The 19,010-nt window shown below is 34.0% G+C and overlaps 2 protein-coding genes and 1 long non-coding RNA gene across 3 annotated transcripts; all 3 read right to left on the bottom strand.

The window, feature by feature from the left end:
- Positions 1–4,746: 4,746 nt before the first annotated feature.
- On the bottom strand, positions 4,747–5,452 carry LOC112039589 (uncharacterized). The gene is made up of 3 exons (XR_010632521.1): positions 5,322–5,452; positions 5,033–5,202; positions 4,747–4,917 (listed from the first exon to the last, which is right to left on the bottom strand). It is a non-coding gene; the product is annotated as an uncharacterized LOC112039589 (long non-coding RNA).
- Positions 5,453–5,691: 239 nt separating this feature from the next.
- On the bottom strand, positions 5,692–7,482 carry LOC136071217 (uncharacterized). Its single transcript, XM_065782256.1, has one exon. It carries the CDS (start codon positions 7,480–7,482, stop codon positions 5,692–5,694), a length of 1,791 nt encoding a protein of 596 aa, XP_065638328.1.
- Positions 7,483–7,549: 67 nt separating this feature from the next.
- On the bottom strand, positions 7,550–13,947 carry LOC136071218 (disease resistance protein RPV1-like). Its single transcript, XM_065782257.1, has 4 exons — positions 13,944–13,947; positions 13,257–13,767; positions 10,560–11,655; positions 7,550–7,588 (listed from the first exon to the last, which is right to left on the bottom strand). The coding sequence occupies exons 1-4, from the start codon at positions 13,945–13,947 to the stop codon at positions 7,550–7,552; spliced, it is 1,650 nt and encodes a 549-aa protein (XP_065638329.1).
- Positions 13,948–19,010: the final 5,063 nt, after the last annotated feature.

A 19,010-nucleotide genomic window follows, 5' to 3' on the forward strand; every position in this document is an offset into this window, starting at 1 on the left:
AATTTATTTATTTTTGTATAGGCTTAATGGTCGTGATTTCTTGATTAGGCAACAAACTTTTACAATTTTTTTCCTTGTGTATATCTTGACCCGCTCCTCATTGAATGAGAAAATAAAATTTACCATTTTTTTTTATTTCAGCACTAGGCTTAGTTTGGAAATATACTTTCCAATAAGAAACAAGATCCTTGATATAATTAGGACTAAAATAAAATATTTTTTAAACAACAATTTGACTTTCACTATGGAAAATATTATTGTTAGAGTTATTCCTTTTTGGCAAATTCCAATTATTTTATTATCATTTTAACCCTTCATTTGGATGGAAAGTATTGTCATTAGAATATTATGCTACAATAAACTAAATTATGCTAAAAATTATATTTGGAAATGTTGCAAGAAAAGACCATTACTATTTAAATAAAAGCAATATATAAAAACAACATTTGAAAGTTTCGGGAAAATGTCAAATAGGTTAGTTTGTATTTAAATATAACTTTTACAATTTCTTGATTAGGCAAAATTGAAAGGCGTTTGTCCCACCAAGTGTGCTATTCCTATATGGATGGTGCCAATTAGACAGTGAGTTTTAAAACCCATATCAACATGTGTTCTCTCACCAACACAACTGGAGATTTAAATAAATTTAATTTATTTAGGTCATTATTACCAAAATAAATTATGAAATTTTTTTTGAAAGCAAATATAAGGTTGTTCTAGCAACATTAATTCATGTATTTATTATAATTGATAGCAACAATTTTTTTTTTTTTTTTTAAATGGCTGCATCCAATCAATCTATAAAACGTAGGTTTCTTACATGAATCATATTCCATTAATTTAGGCTGTGATAACTATTGTGAATTGGCAACTTGTGATAACTATAAATCATATATTAACTCTGTTATTATGTTACAAAATTATAAGATAGAGCTTTGTAATTATGTTAAAAATTATATTTGGAAATATTGCAAGAAAAGAGCATTTCTATTTAAATAAAAACAATATATAAAATCAACACTTGACGTTGAAAATTACGGAAAGATCTATTAAAAATATTAAATAGTAGAGTTAATATATGGAAACTCATTAAAGACTATTGAAAACGCCCTTTAAACAATAAATTAAGAATATTAAATTCCATTATCCAATTAGGTGTTTAGTCTAACTAACGAGTATGGAATAGTGGAATCGGTATTATTTTCTTTATCATTTTCTTATTTGTTTCTATCATCATAAATACAATCCTATTTTCTCTAGCATAACCAAAAAAAAAAAAAAATAAACAGTACATATATCTCTCTCTCTCTCTCTTTTTTTAGGGGATTTTCTCTCTTGGGTTTGTATCATATTTTTACTAAAAATAGTACAAGATTTTGAACCATAGTTTCATGCTTGTCTGATACATTAGTTGTGTGTGTGGGGTTCTTCTCAAAAAAAAAAAAAAAAAAGTTGTGTGTGTGGGGTTTTTTTTTTTTTTTTTATAAAAAAAAAAAAAAAATTGCCTATAACTCGATTTCATGTAGATCAAGTTACAAAACGTCACTATAGGTCCTAAAAACGTCGTTATAGGTACTTAAAAATGTCGTTATAGGGCTCCATAATATTTTTTTTTTTAATAACTCGATTTATCATAAATCGAGTTACAAAATAGAGACATTTCTCTAATTATTTTGAGAAAGAGAGCAAAATGCTGGATTATTTTTTTAAAAAGGCCAAAAGCCAATTTTTCCCTGATTGCTTATAATAAAAGTAAAGTTATTACATAGTGATAAGTTTATGTAAAAGTGATGTTGCTCAAATCACAACCACTTTAAAAGCATCCACACCAGTTGATGTATGATAGAAAATATGTGAAATTTACACATTTAAGCCCCAAACCTACCCACATCAGTCCATCTATATCATTGTAGATTTTCATTATTGCAACAGTAATCATGTAAATATACACGGTTACTGTAGTTTTGTATTTTATTTTTTTACTATCTTTTTTTCTCTCACTTCTTCCATCACCCATCAGATTCTCTCTCTTCTATCTCTATCTCAACTATAATCCCAGCAAAATGCTTTGCAAATTCATCAACAAAGTCATCAAATCCATACTAATCATAAAATTCATCAAATATAGATCTCAAAATCATCAAACCCATATACAAATCCTTAGATATAGATCTCAAACTCATAAACCCATATATAAATCCACATGAATCATCAAACCCAAGAAGAAGAGGGCGTTTTTGACAAATTATTGTGTAAAATAGAAAAAGTAGCTTTTTATGTTAAAATAGATGAAAACTTTTAGACAGACTGATACAAATGCTCTAACAAGTTGTGAAAAAAATTTATATCCTTGGCATTGCTCAATTATTTGTGTCAATTTTATGTATGAATGTAGGACATCACATAAATCAAAAGAACCTAACTTTATTATACTGACCAATTTTGAGTTTTTCTTGTTGAAGTCAATCAAATCAGCTAAAGAACGGACTGGGGAAGTCACTAGCTCATTTAGATATGCATTGATGGATATTTTAAACTCAGTTGCCAATGCAGTTCCGTCACCGCTCGTGGGGCTATGGATTTTGTCAATATTAACTATTTCCAAATTGACTACCAGAATTGTGCCTTGTTTCCTGAATTTGCATGAAGTATTTGTATCAAGTTCTAAATGGGTGAAACAACAGTTATTACAAATATAATAGCAAAAGCCTTAAAAATTTGTTGCATCAATTTTTAAAACATGAAATTTTAAAAAGAAAAAGTGTTTAAGTATTTTACTTATAATGTTTTTGATGTAATACTAATCAAATTCATTTTCATGTTAGTTGGTGTTAAATTACTGATTGTTCCAAAAGTTTAAACTATTAGGAAATTGTGAATTTAATCACTTAACTATAAGTCTAACACTCCCCCTCACTTGTGGGCCTAACCTTCCACTTAATAAGTGGGAGCCCAACAAGTGGGAATTTAATATTTTTAATGGGAAATAGCGTAAAGCCAGGTATTGAACTCAAGATCTCTTACTTTGATATCATGTTAAATTACCGGTTGTCCCAAAAACTTAAGTTATTAGGAAATGGTGAATTTAATCACTTAATCATAAATCTAATAGTTGGTAAACATTTGCAGTAAAATTTGGAGCAACTTTAATAATTTTTCCAACATTTAAGGTAATACATGGGATCATGTTTTGTTACCTTAGTGTTTTAAGATGTTCAGCAGTTTGAGTGGCAATAGTATCATTCCCAAAATTGTAGAAGGGATCCCTCACTATCCCTACTCTCTTTGCTCGGAGTCCATCAGCCTTAAGAAATTGTGCATAGCCACCTTTTGGTATGTACTGTGATATTTCAATTGTTGCATTATCATAGTGGTCAATGTCTACAATGGCATTGAGAACGTAAACGACATCTGCTACTGTTCTACAAATGGGCCTGTTCCTTCCTAATAAAGTCATGACCTATTTAATGATGCTTGTTGACAAAAGTTGTGTTAATATTAGACAAAATAAAACATCACTCTGGAATTAGGTTTGAAAATGCGTGTGACATAGTTATGATATCATGATAAAGTATGTAATAAAATACAGTATAAAGAAGAAAATAAAGGAGATGGACCGACTAGGACTGCATTAAATGAAGCACATATGACAAGTTGAAAGGAAGGCAAGATGCTCGTTATGCTTGAGGTTTGAATTCTCAACATAGTGCAAATATGCTAAAAATGGTGATGAGAGAGACCTTCGATTCTGCAATGTTCTAACAATAGTGGTGAGAGAGAACCTTGATTCTGCCCATTCTAGGGAATAAATTTGGAAGAATATGTGAAAAAGAAAGAGATATAATTACCGTGGATTTCTACATTTGTATCGTGTATGTTTTTAGACCCCTTAACACAAGTTGTTTAATCTAAATATTTAGCCAAGTGATTACTTAGATAAATTATTCAGTTTTAGGTTAACACAATAAAATCCATGGTTTTCAGACCCGGACCGTTCATTGAACCGTAAAAGAGAGAGGTTCAAGGTTTTTAAGGTCGAATCGAGGTCGAACCGGGGTCGAACCGTGATGACGTCATAATTAATTTAATAATTATTTTAAATATATATAAAAACATTAAATTAATAAAATTTAGAAAAATTAACTAAAATAGTCATAAAGTTTTCATCCAATATAATGGCATTAGCACTATCTTTTGCAACCTGAATAACATATCCATGAAAAGGGATCATTAAAGAATAAATTGATCCCAAAAAAATAAAAATGAAACCAAAGTAGGTAGCACAACAAAAGGCAATGATACAAGTCCAAAAGTATATAAGCCCATGCAAAATCAAAATGATACTGAAAGACAAAGATTATGTGACGTATTGGGGAAAAAGAAAAACAAGTCAAGATGATAAAAACTTTACTATGATAGAATAGAGATCTGATATTATCTTGAATCTGTAGAATATAACCATTTAAAGAACACTGCATTATATAAGCAACTGCTGATGTTCTGAGGCATTGTTCTATATTACTGCTTCTATTACAAATGCACAAGAAGACCTAAAAGTAAATGTAATCCATAAAACTTAAAAGTACAAAATAAAAATACATAAACAAGCCTACAAGTTACAGTACACAACTACACATTGTTTCTTACAAAAATACATAAAACTTACTTCTAAAAAACAACAACAAAACTTCAAACTCCAAGTTACACATTATGTCTTACAAAAAGATATAGAAATTATCTCTAAAATACAAAATAGAACTTCAAAGTTCAAACAGAATTATTATGATGATAAATCATCAATGTCATGAAAGTTAGCATGCTCATCATCATTCCCTGAAAATCCAGGAGGAGGGCTAATAGGCTGTCCAAATGTTCCCAACTCAATTCCTTCAACCTCACTGCTATCATCTACAGATTCTACACACAAGTTTGAACAAAATAAAAAGAAAAATCATTATAATGTTTACACAAGTTTGAAAAAAATAAAAGAAAAATCATTATAGGTTATCAAATTGTTTACATATAAACTAACCTTCAATATTAGAAGAAGGCTCTGCTGGATATGCACCCTCTTCATAAATTGCATTCTCCAACTCTTCATAATTAAGGTATGGGTCTTCCTCTTCCACATATACCCAAAAATCAGTTTTGTCGATACTTGCATAATCAATGGGGTCAAAATTAAACTTTTTGTTATAAAGCCTGCATCATAAAATGTCATGCTCATTATTGGAATTTGAACATAACTAGTAACTAACAATTACATTATATAAATGACTTCTTAAAAATTAATATAATGACAAGATATAACATTTAGTTACCTATGTTTCAATCGCAAGTTATGATGAACAAACACAAGATCATTGAGCCTTTGATGCTCCAACCTATTTCTCCTCTTAGAATGTATTTGGTCAAATAAACTCCAACAACGCTCACATCCAGAAGAGGCGGAAGTTTGGCTAAGGATTCTAATTGCCAATTTTTGCAAGTTTGGAGCATCAGCACCCCACAACTTCCACCATTCATCTGATTTTCATAACACAATGTAATCTAATATTAATCAACATAAACAAACAAACTTTCAATTGAATAATCACTTCAATTATTCTAAGTTTCTAACTATAATAACAAAACTAACTTTCAACATGAACAAAAAAACTAAGATTTGTTTATAGTATTAAAGTAAACTAATTACTTCTCACCTGGATGAGTGGTCGTGCTTGTTGACAATGCAAGATCTCTATCAAAGCTCCCAATACGGTCTCGAAAATATTGAGTTTCCTTAATTACCTTCTCTTTGTCATCATCATATTTTGTCCCAATGTAGTCCAAAACAGTCATATTTACTGCTGGTTTCCGACAAAAATTCTCCTCATCATATTGAAAAGCGGGATTTAACCAATATGCAGCAGCATGAAGATCTTTACGCAAATGTTTGTCCCAACGGTTTTTTATAATTGAGGTGTATGGCTTGTACAAGTGCTTCTTCATTCGGAAGATCTTCTTAATTCCCAACCGTGCTCTATGCATGCCCTCATACACATATCCTATTGCAGGCCTTTGATCAGAATCAACAATCCGTAACAAACGGATAAGTGGCGATGAAATCTTGACAAGAACATTAATATCATCCCAAAAAGAATTATCCAAAATGATAGAAACTACTTCTTTTGCCTTTGACTCTCTTGCCAATCTATTGTTCACAAAGAACTTGCTAGTCACTAAGGCTTGCAAGTCATGCTTATGCACATGAAGGCTTCCAAATGAAAGGAAAGTAGTAGCAAATCTTGTTGCTCCCATGCGTACAATATCTGTCCAACCAGGTCTCTTCCTCAACCAAGCAATCAAAGCCACATGATTATAAACAAAAACTGTAACTTTGGTTGCACGGCTTTTGAGTCTCTCCACATGAGGCATGTCTCCCATATCCTGCAGCACAAGATTCAGGCAATGTGCTGCACAAGGAGACCAACTAATAGTTTTATACTTTTCACACAACAATTTACCAGTAGATACATAATTGGAAGCATTATCAGTAACCATGTGAACTATGTTTTTTGGACCAACCCATGTAACTACTTCATCAAACAATTTAAACAAGTTTCTGGTACTCTTCACAATATCTGAGGCATCAACTGATTTTACAAATACCATTCCCCTAGGACAATAAACAAGGAAATTAATCAATGACCTATGTCTAGTATCTGTCCAACCATCAGCCATAAGTGTACATCCAACTTCTGCCCAATGCCTACGTTGTGACTCAACCAACAACTGAACCTCTTTCTTTTGATCCCTCAACAAAGGGACCCGTACAGCATGATAAGATGGACCTTTGTAACCAGGACCAGCAGCAGCTATGGCATCAATCATCTTTTGGTAGTACACTGAATTCACTACATTAAAAGAAAGGCAGTTGTCATACAAAAACCTTGCAATAGCCATATCAGCTTGCCTCACCCTTTCTTTGCTTTGGAACACACTTTTAAGACCAGGTTGAGCTCCTGGGGTAGTTCTTGGAGCAAAGTAATTATCTACTGAGCTTGTACCTTTTCTTTTACCTAAAACAGATTTTTTAGGCAACCCACTACTAAACACTTCTTGAACATCTTCATCTTCTTGTATATCACTATTTGTGGAAGGCACACTAAACATTTCTTCTTGACGTTGTTTCTCAGCTTTTTTCTTCAACTCAAACTCTTTCAAATATTCCAACATTTGGTATCTCACATCATGAGAAACCTTTTTACATGATCCAATATCACCTTTTATCCCCGCAAGGTGTCGTTTCATCCTATTAATACCCCCACCTTTATATGTTTGCCTACAATACACACATGTAAAAGTATTCCGTCCCTTCTCATCCTTACCAAAGCTAAAATGTTCCCAAGCTGGATCAACCTTTTCCCTTACTCTTGAACTAGACTCCATTGCATTGGAATCAACTTCATGTGATGGAGTAGACCTGGTCTCTGTTTCCATTTTAATCTAAAAGACTAAACAACCAATCAAACATGCATAGACCCATCAATTTTTGAAATACATATAGTCAAAGAATCACAACTTTATACACAGTCAAATTAACAAACTAATATACACAAAGTCATAGAGTCAAAGAATTATCATGTAACAAGAATTATCATGCCTTAGCATTTCTATTGCTACCTTAGACAGTTACACATTAATTATCCAGTTAATTCATATGCCTAATCAAAATTCAGCAGCACCAACATCTCACTGATTGAATGATTTTGTGTCACCATATACAGCCATTTGTATACAAGAAGTGAACTTAAATTTCTTTAATTTTTAGGTAAAAATAACATAACATCACTACCAAATATTCACTCTATTGCTCCAATATGTAATTTTGTGGAACTGACAAGGTTTCCTTACAAAGAGGAGAAACTGTGTCGGTATTGAAATACAAATACTACGAGAGAGTCCTAGGATAATCATCAATGGTTAGTGGCCTCTTCACACATGCTAACTAGGATTAAAGACGCCTCTGCCAAAGAAAAAGGCATTGACTCTTGACAGTTAACACCACTAGCCCACAGCAACAGGTCATTCAATAATTCATCCAAACGTGCCATACATATATGAATTAATGTGAAAGTTGGATCAACTCAAAGGAAATCTAAAGAAAACAATACCTATGCTTCAAAGGTGAAAATACCATTTTAGTTCTTATAATTTGGAGTCATTGTTAATTACATCCATATATGTAGAAAATAATTTAGGTCTTGCTATTTTTAATTTGTAGTCAATTTAGTCTTTTCTATCAAATCACAGCTTTTTTTGCACTTTCTTGCAACCAAACACAAAAACGCAAATCAAATTTACTAATCTCTAACTCTAATAGATACATATCAACTTAGCAACTAAAACAAACCCAAATTTGGACCTAGAATGTATGTAAATTGAAAATATCATGGACTAATTTAATTGTTACTAAAATGTGGGGATCAAATTAACAAGAAGTTGAAAATAACAACGATCAAACTTTTTTGTTTTTCTAAATGCCTAAAAATCAAAATAAGAAAAACAACTTGCCGTGATAAATGTGTGTGCTGGTCGACGGTGAAGGAATTGATTGTAACACGGCGATGAGCGTGAGAGAAATGAGGGAGCTGCGACGGCTGAGCAGCGATGCGGGAGCTGCGACGGCTGAGCGGCGATGCGTGAGCTGCGATCTGGGCTGAGACGGCTGAGCTGCGATCTGGGATGCGTGAGCTGCGACGGCGAGATCGACGATGCGTGAGCTGCGACGGCGAGAGCGGCGATGCGTGAGCTGCAACGGCGACGAGGATCCAGCGGCGATGAGGGAGAGGCAGAGACGAGAGAGTGAGGAAGACGCAGAGAGATTTGAGTTTTGAGAGACTAGGTTTAGTCTGAACCTCAGGTTAGTAAATCACAATGCCCAAAACGACGCCGCATTAGGAAAAAAAAAAAAAAAAAAAAAAGGACGAAACAACACCATTTTAGGCTAAAACAGAAAGAAAAAAAAAAAAAAAAAAAAAAAAAAAAGGAAGGCCAAAACGACGCCGTTTTAGCCTAAAACAGCCCACCCGCTTGAACCGTGAGAACCGGTCACGGTTCACAGAACCGGCCGGTCGGACCGCAGTTCGGACGGTTCCATGCTTTTTTCGCATGGAACGGTTCGTAACCTTAAATGGACCGTGAATATGAACGGTTCACGGGTTTTCCGGTCCGACCGTACGGTCCGGTCCAGATTTAAATACCATGATCAAATGATAAGAATAATAGAATTATTTAAGTTTTATACCGTTTTTAAAGTTGTAAAGGAGATAAAAAAAAATATCTACTCCCTAAGTTTTCATATATGAAACTCTCTTAAATATATATTTCTTTTATTCCTCCTCCCGTATGGTGGGTCCAACCCCAAATGTATACTTAAAAATAGTAAAATGTACTTCAAATTTATACCATTTGGCAATGCGATTTCGTGGAGAAAAAGAGAAATTTAAATGAAAATGCAATAAGATTGGTGTTTGGCTTTAAGTTTTTAAGAAAATTACATTTTTATAATAGAAAAAAAGTTGCATTTTCAAATAGCAACTCATGGAAATCACTATAAAATTGCATTTTCACACTGCAATTTTTCATATCAACAATAATTTCTACATATTTTACCAAACACTTAAGTACCGTTTGGATAGCACGTTCATTGCGTCTGTGTTTTCTTTCTTTTTTTTTTCTTTTTTTTTTTTGAACCACGTTTCTGACTTTCTGTGACTTTATGTCACACTAGTGGGTCCCGTGCACTGTTCACGAGACCCATAAACCTCTTTTTTCAACAACTTTTTCATTAAAAATAGGTTCCACGGTACTATTCACACATTTAAAAATTATTTTGCCATAATGTTTTTAGTTTTTAGTTTTCAACAAAATAAACGGCATCCAAACGGACCTTTAATTTCATTTTGAAAAAGACATTTTCTAAACACAACTTCTAAAGTTTTCAAAACATGAATTTTCATAAAACTAACCCAAATGGATTCTAAAGAGTGCCATTAGTAAATAATAGATCGTAGTACAACATCATATGTTGATAGTAAAATGTACTACATATAAAGGCCTATTAATAGATTGTATTACATCTTATTTTTAAGTCTTTTTTTCTAATTAATCTGTTTAAAATTCATACATTAAAACTTGAAAGGTGCACTTCTACCTTTTAGAAATTCAAGATTACTTTTAAAGTGATGGAAAAAGAAAATAAAGCCTATAGAATGATTTTTTTTATGTTAAAAACAATGTAAGATAGCCTTTTATTCTAGGTAGTAACCAAGAGATGAATAATTAGTTCATTACATCAAGAAAAATAAATTCAATTTCATAAACAATTACAAAGAGATAATATATGTTTTCAAAATAGAAGAGATCATCATTGACAATATATTAGCATGGCTTTTGGTAAATGACTGTTTTATTCTTGATTTTGTTACATAAATACTTACTGAACAAAATTATTTTACTATACCAACTCAATATTATTCATTGAAATAAAATTATAGCTTTGTCATTTTTCTTACCATATCGTTCTCCAATACAAGAAGCAAGTCCTCAACAAGCCACAACCGACTTTGCTTTTCAAACTTTCCACCTGATTCAAAACGAATAATTTTTTGACCCATTTCTGCTAGTAGATCATGCATCCCAAAACATCCACTGCCATCCACTGTTAGGAGAGATCTTTCCACAAGAACACTTGCACCAATTCTTGCATCAAAACCACAATTCTCTAATATTTGTATTACTTCATCTTGCTTCTTCCCTCTAAAGAAACATGCCATATCTAAGAATATTTCCTTCCACATTTCCTCTAGTCCATCGTAACTTATTTTAAGTACGTCATGTATGTTTCCTTTAATATTTTTAAAACTATCCAATGCACTTTGCCACTCTTCTACTGTTCTTCCAACCAAAAAGGAACCTAAAGTAACAAGAGCTAATGGGAGGCCACTAGCATATTCTACAACTTTCTGGGAGAGCTGCACATAATCTTCTTCGGGTTGCTCCTTTTTGAACGCTTTCGTACAAAAAAGTGTTAAGGCATCATCAGCATATAATCCATTAGGCTTATATATTTTAATCCCTCCATGTTGGACCAGCACATGTTCATCTCTAGTTGTTATGATGATCCAACTCCCCGATCCAAAGCAATCACACTTTCCAACCAAATTTTCTAATTGGTCCTCGTGATTAACATCATCTAGGACAAGTAGAACTTTTTTATGATGTAACCCACTACTCATAATTTTTTCAACTCCTACTTGAACATTGTAAATCGTTGTATTACTTCCCTCCAAAATTTCATCAAGCAATTGTTGTTGTAATTTATGTAGTTCACCTTTTTCTGATCTTTCCCTAACATTGGCAATAAAACTAGAACCTTCAAAATGATCAGAATACTCGTAATATATAGCACTAGCAAGAGTTGTTTTTCCCAAACCCCCCATACCACAAATCCCCATCATGTAAATATCGTTCCCAAAACCTACATACGAAGGGATCAATTCTGCCACCATAGAATTTATTCCTATCAAATTTTTGTTAATGCTTGAGGATTTAGAACTCAATTTCTCCATAATTCCTTTCAAAATGTCTTGGATAATTTCAGACTCATACCTGCAAAGAAGATAGAAAATAATAAAATGATTGCCCAAACCAATTATAAAACTTTAGGGGAGAAAGAAAAATATTAGGCAAAGATACTCCTTGGAAGATATATTTTCATGAATTAGTCCACTAATTTTCTTAGGTTAGCAATGATATTGGATCCACTAAATCCAAAATCTATTTCATCAAGAGATACATTGATCGAGCAAAAAATTAAGCATCTCATTTCATGCTTGATTATTGGAATATTTTAAGTTAAACATGCTAAATATAAATGTTTAAGACCCGCTTGAGTACAAAATACTAATAACAATGGCAATACTCAAAATTTTCAAAGTAGACAATTGAAAAAGCTTTGTATAACAGGTAAATGATTGAAGAGGAGGTATTGGTTTCTATTAATTAAAAATAGAATTTAATGATTTATACCTTTGTGCCAACACAAACCCAAGCTTTTACTTCTTTAGTCGAGGCCCAAAGGTATGTTATGTTTCTCTTTGATTACAATCATTCAAAAGCACCCTAATATCAATGATAAACTCCTTAAAGCTATACTTCTTCAAATTAAATTATGTAAACAATTGGTTTGGGAATGGGAATAAAATGGACAAATTGGTTTGATAATTTTTTTTAACCGCAATAATGAATGAGCCAAAATTAAATCTTATGAAATTGGCATGCCCACCTTGAATCAAAATTACAACTTGCCAAAAATTAATTTTGGATGATTGCATCATGTTGAGTTATAAAAGTGTTATAAATCTCCAAAATTTCACTTTGAATGACTTTAATTCTTAAGGGGCCAAAGAAGAATTTATAAAAGTTTTCCTCTGAAATAAATGCTCCATTTTGTTTTGACTAAAAATATTTGTCAGAAAATTGACTCATTGTCATGTTTTTGGTTGCAATATTGAAAATGAGCTAATAAAACATTTTGTAATTTTTGGGTCATCCGGGAGCCTCAAATGTTAATATTGACCCTAAAGTCTGAATTTATTCGTAAATTTTATTTATTTATTTTTTTAAAAAAAGCATTGGGGAAAAAATCCACAGATAGTCAATACCGGTCAACTGCCCATTAATGGCGGTCAATAGTCGAACCGTGATGAGAGAGGAATTGTCTTTGGAGTTTGGAGAGTTTTTGACGTTGCAAAGTTTATTTGTAATGATTTGTTAAGTAAAATGTTTTGGAAACCTTTTTATGTTTTGTTGGACGACTTTTCAAACAATAAGAAAACTTTATCCACTTAAATAAGAGGAAGCAAAAGATCTAGCTATAGGCCATCTCCATATCAAGGATTATATTATATTCAAAAAGAATATAATATAAAAAATTAATGTCAGCAGATTTGATTCTCAAAAAAAAAATGTCAGCATATATATATATATATATATATTCTTGAATCAAGTAATTCCATTTTGATCTTTTCACAGAGCTTCCCTAAGCCCAGATTCACAACCACTTCTACTGTTCCCAAAAATTTAACAGAATTTTAACTAGTATACCATGATGTAGTTCAATCCATGTATATTATGATATATTCTCTTAGTTAATTATATGCTTCATGGTAAATAAAAGAAGCTTATCATTTGAAATTCATGGAAATTACCTATTTTGTGGATGCAGATCCCAACCTTTGATATCAGCCACTTTCTTCAAAGTATCTCTCCATGTTTCCACCTTCTCTATGTTTTCCTCAAAGCGTTTTTGGTGATCAATAAAGGCTTGTTCAAAAGTTTCTGTTTGTTTTCGTACAATAGATGGGCTCACATTGTAAAAAACTGGCAAAACTTCCAGTCCTATTTCATCCTTGCATTTGATAATCTTGGCAAGCTCATCCAAGCACCACGTAGAAAATGCATATTTTTTTGAGAGAATGATGATAGCAAACTGTGATTCTTCAATTGCTTTGAAGAGCTCAGAAATACGTTCTCCTTTCTTGAGTTCTTCTTCATCCCTAAAAGTAATAATCCCCTTTCGTTTCAAAGCAACATATAGATGATCAGTAAAATTAGTACGGGTGTCCTCACCCCTAAAACTAAGAAATACATGGTATTTTGGCTGACGCGTTGAAGAAGAAGATGGTGACGGTGATGACTCTCTTTTCCGCTTCACTAAAGCTGTTGGAAATTTAGATAAAAGAAATACAACCAATTAAAAATAAAGAAAATTAAATAATTAAATTAGGGAAGAAGAAAACGATGTGAAGTGGGATTTTAATTTCAGGCAGGGAGTGAAAGAATAATAATAATAAAAAGAGAGGATTGTGTGTTAAAACTTAAAAGTGAGAACTTACCCATTTGTGAGAAGGAATTACAGCAGTGATGGCCTCCAAAACCTCCTGAAAACACTCCTGTTTTTGCCTTTTTTTTCAAAAAAAAAAAAAAAAAAACGTTTCTTTCCTACTGACTTTTTTATTTAAGTATAGGAAATGAGACAAAGAAAAAAAGTAATACTTTTTTATTTAGCCAAAATTTATGGTAAAATATAAAAATTATCATTATAAACAAAAAAAAAAAAAAATTTGAATTGAAGCCCAAATACAAAACCGCCCAGTTAACTCACAAAACCCCTCTCAGAGACTTTGGCAAATTCAAAGAGAAATCAAAGATGTTTGATTTAGCTATAGCCACTTTGGCAAATTCAAGAACAAGGGTAGCCACTACCAAATACATCAATATAAAAATAAAAAAAAAATAAAAAAAATAAATGAAGAGAAGTAGAGAACAGAACAGACCGAGACCGGCGGTGACACTGACAGAGCTTGGGCGGCGGGTGACAGACCTTAGATTGGCAGTGACAGTCTGGGACGGCGGCGAGAGCTTGGACCGGCGGTGATAGCTCGGGCAGTTGAGCCAGCGGTGAGATTAAGAGTGAGTGGGAGAGGAGAGTTTGGTGAAAACTGAAGAGTGCGGCTGTGAGATGTGAGCTGAAATGAGAAGAATACATTTTAGGGTTTTTAACAATATATGTATATACCAGTAGGGGTGTGCGCGGTTCGGTAGGAGCGGTTTTTTTCTAAATTTATTACCGAACCGATAGAGATCGGTTTTTTCATAATTGGAACCGATACACATCACCTAGGGTCGGTTTTCCGACCTATAGCGGTGCGGTTTTTTGCGGTGCGGTTTAGTCGGTTTGGTCGGTTTGAAATATTAAAAAAAACTCTTTTTTTAATAATAAAAAAATTGGGCTTTCAAGCCCAATATCAATATATCAACTTGTTCAAGAAACCTATGCCAAATAATGTATTTTTTCATTTCAAAATGATCACATAATGATCCAAAATTTCAAACTTGTGCAAAATTTCACATAATGATCCATAATTTCACTTTGTATATAATATAATATCTTCATGCATTGGCTTTAGGATGCACTTCAGTTGCACTCTATCTCCTCATAAGGTAAGCATACTAAATACAATATATAATATATATATTATATTATATTCAACTGAAGTGCACCCTACGGCCTACACATAATATAAGCATTCAACCTTAATATAATATTATATTTATATATGTAAGCAGGCAAGGCTGCAAGCAGCTACTTCTTCTTGTTCCATCAAAACAATAAAAAAAGGCAAGCAGCTACTTGGAGTTGGACACCCCCCCCCCCCCTCCCCCAAAAAAGAAAACAAAATAGAAAGACACGGACACAGTCACACCGACTCACACAAGCTTACTCAAACAAAATAAGTACAAATAAGTAACCAGCGTCCTCAAACAAACACAGTCACACAAGCTTACTCAGTGAGTCTCGAGGTTTCAAGGTTTCAAACATTCAAAGTTTCAAACCAACTTAAATACTTAATCATTCATGCTTTCAGCTTTCCCAAACAAATGAAAAGGAAAAAACAATAAAACACAAAGGACAAACAAAACTGAAAATACGAAGAAGCTTTCAAGCTTACCGTTGTTCTAAACTTCTGGGTCAGGCGAGACTTGAGAGGCGAGTGCGAGAGAGAGAGTTAAAAAATAATGAGAGCAACATATGAACTTATATACCCTGAGAATCTGAAAACCTAGCATAAAACGCACCGTTTTGCATTTTTTTAATAACATTCATACTGACGACGTCGTTTTATCAGCTTCATAAGGAAAAAAAAAAAAAAAAAAACACGACAGAACTTGTATCGGTTCGGTTCGGCCATAGCCTCGGTTTGGAGTTGCAGTTCCGATGGCAGTACCGCACCGATGTCGAAGAAGGGTTCTTCATCCGAACGCCGGCCTCGGCTCAGTCGGTCGGTGCTAGAGGCGGTACGGTTGGGTCGGCGCCGGTCGGTTGGGTCGGCTCCGGTATCAGTCTGCTCACCCCTATATACCAGCGTTGGCCGTGCTGCCCCCAGTTCTAAGAAAATTAATATATATTTTGCGAGTGAAACCTTAAATTTTGGCCATCCAATTTGATTATATTTTAAGCATATAACAAAACATTATAATATTTTCACAATATCTTTATTTTTAGGATTTAAATAGATATTTTATTTTATTTTATTTGAGAGAAATGATAGATTCATAACATTTTTAAAACAAATTCTAAATAACAAGTTATTATTGGTTTTAAACTAATAACATTGTTATTGTTATTCTCAAAACATTTATTTTCAGTTGTGGTTAGTCACAGTCTCATATTTTATTATTTTATTTCGACTTATAAAAAATTGATATAACAATATGTGAAATTTGTTGTGAAATTTATTGTGAAATTTGTTGTGAAAATTTGTTGTATCGGTATAACAATATGTGCCCGTTTGGATTCTACTGAAAGTGGTGTTTGCATTTTTGTCCCGCGTTTTTTTTTTTTTTTTCAGGCGTGTGAGGGAGTAACGCGATTACTGTGCGGCTATTGTTCAATGAATAGTAGCCGCACTTGTTGACTTTATGTCCATGAACAGTGCATCCGTGCACTATTCACAGACTCATAACTTTCACTTTTTAGCAACTTTTTCATTAAAAATGAGTCTCACGGTACTATTCACACATTTAAAAATTATTTTGCTACAGTGTTTTCAGTTTTCAGCTGTATCTAAACGGACCCTATATATGCCAGCTGTTGAGGGTCATTTTTTTGAAATAGGCAGAAGGCAGTCCAATCCAGAAATACAAGCAGCAGAGAAGCGGCAGACTAAGTAAAACCATTAGGCCCAGGCGGCAGGAATAATGGATCACAGACTCTTAATATAAACAAATGGGTCTTGAAGAAGTAAGTGGGCCTAAAAGGCCTGGAAAGAGAGAAAACAGCACCCATGGGTAGTATGTGGTATGGAAGAGTGAGAATGGGCCGCAGTAGGCCCGAAGCAATGTAAACAAAGAAAGTAGGGGATAATGGCAAGCCCATGAACCCCAAGGATGAGAATGAGGAAATTGGGTCAGGGAAGCCCAATTAAGTTAGTAAAAGCCCATGGGATGCAGAGCTAGTAAATGGACCAAGGAAATCCGAAGGAAGTAAATAGGCCAGAAAGGCCCAAGTGAAAAGAAAAAGACACTGGAACCCATGAGTGAGAACACCAGTGGCCATATTAAGCCACTGGGAGAAAGAAATGAATGGCAGGCCTGAAAAGAGGCACAACAGGAACAAATCGTCGCGACAGGAAAGGCTGAGTAACGTGGTAGGAAGCCAAGGCAATTAAAGAATTGGGTTGAAGAGAACGCAAAGCCCAGTACTCAGTAAAGCCTGGATCCTATGGGAGCAGGAAATCAGAGTAGCAGCTCGTGAAAAGCCAGAAATGGACGGCAGGCAATACCAGCAAAGTCTCCAGTCCACGGCAGATGCATGAACAGCAGGCAGATTTCAAACATATGCACGTGCAAGGCCCAGGCACCACCAGCTTGTACCCAGCCAATACAGGACATAGTGGGGTCGTGGGTTAGAGGTAAGAGGGCACGGTTTGGAGGTGGGGAGAGGGGAAGACCTGTTTTGAGGTTCCTGCTCAAGCTCTTTTGGAGGATACGTCCTACTGGGATGACATACCACCCAAAAGAGGCAAGGCTGAGTTGGAACTAATAGATGCATGCCATGAGGGATAGAGAGAGAGAAACATAACCGCGACAGGAAGAGGTGCCGCGGCAGACTAACAGACAAAAAAGTTTTCTTTGTCTGTAACAGGGGAACTCGCAGACGGAACAGTGATGGTCGGCAAGTACACCCAGACCAGACAAAGGCGGTTAAAGGGTAGAATAGTAAAATCCGGTCACGGCAGGCACTAAAAGAAGGAAGCCTCTGCCGTGTACAGACAACAACAAGAAGGAAGAGAGCAATACAACACAATGTAAAGAAAAAGACTCTGAAACATACTTAGAAAAACAGGGGAGCACAATACTAAAAATGACAATTGTGGAAATCACTAAGGAAAGACTAGAAAAGAGAGAAAGACAAAGAGAAAAGAGCAAGTGTTAGTGGCATGCATCGATAGGTCCCTTCCCTTCTCTCCCTCTCAAATCCCTGCTCTCTTATATAATCGTCTTGGGCATTGTCCATTCAGGTCCGCCTCCCTCAAACCCATTAATTTCCACGGCAAGAATTCTTTTCCTCGGAGGTTAATCGTGTTGAGAAGAGGCGTTCTTCCTCCCTGACCTTGCTCCTGCGGACCGAACTGGACTTATTTCCTTTATTTGTTGATTAATCTTTATTACCATTTGCCCTTACTGTTTTATTTGTTAAAATTGTTCATATTATTGTGATTATGGATCATTTGGTCATTCACCATTAAAAGAACTATCTGGTCATTCCAGAATACATTGCTTTGTTTTTTATCAATTATGTCTGCCTACTGCAAGCTCCTCTGAAACAGCTCTGCCTGCCGCAAGCACTCTCCTAGGAGACGAGGCCTAGTTTGTGCACAACCTGACCAAGTTGAGTTCCAGTTGGACCGGTCTCGACTCCTGCAACCCAGAACACTTGGGCCTACAACCACAAAGGGGCAACCCAGCCCAACACGGTAAAAAAGGCCCCTACACCAACTTACATAAATATTTAAAAGAAAAAAAAAAAAAAAAACACAAACTGAATACTGGGAAAAAAAAACTTTAGGCACGGTAGAAATTAATATTAAAATATTGTGAACTTAGCATTTTTTTTTATTTGATCTATAAAAAACTGAGATCTCAACAATTATGAAAATATTGTGAAAATAATAAGTGTTGTAACATTTCCTCAAAACATTTATTTTTAGTTATTAGTCACAGTCTCATATTTTATTATTTTATTTCGACTTGTAAGAAATTGGCATGTCAATAATTGTGAAAATATTGTGAAATTTGTTGTGCCAATATAACAATATATATGCCAACTTACATAAATATTTCAAAGAAAAAAAAACACAAACCGATTACTAAAAAAAAAAAAAAAAACACTTTAGGCA

Source organism: Quercus suber, unplaced genomic scaffold (genome assembly GCF_002906115.3).
Source record: "Quercus suber isolate HL8 unplaced genomic scaffold, Cork oak 2.0 scaffold_295, whole genome shotgun sequence".
Lineage (NCBI taxonomy): Eukaryota > Viridiplantae > Streptophyta > Magnoliopsida > Fagales > Fagaceae > Quercus > Quercus suber.

Excerpts from the sequence above, each read along its gene's own strand:
- LOC136071217 (XM_065782256.1), bottom strand. The coding sequence starts at position 7,482 with ATGGAAACAGAGACCAGGTCTACTCCATCACATGAAGTTGATTCCAAT.
- LOC136071218 (XM_065782257.1), bottom strand. Across the intron at positions 11,656-13,256 it reads GATCTGCATCCACAAAATAG|GTATGAGTCTGAAATTATCC; the intron begins GTAATTTCCATG and ends TCTTCTTTGCAG. Across the intron at positions 7,589-10,559 it reads TTGTATTGGAGAACGATATG|TTTGTTAATTTGACTGTGTA; the intron begins GTAAGAAAAATG and ends TGTGTATATTAG.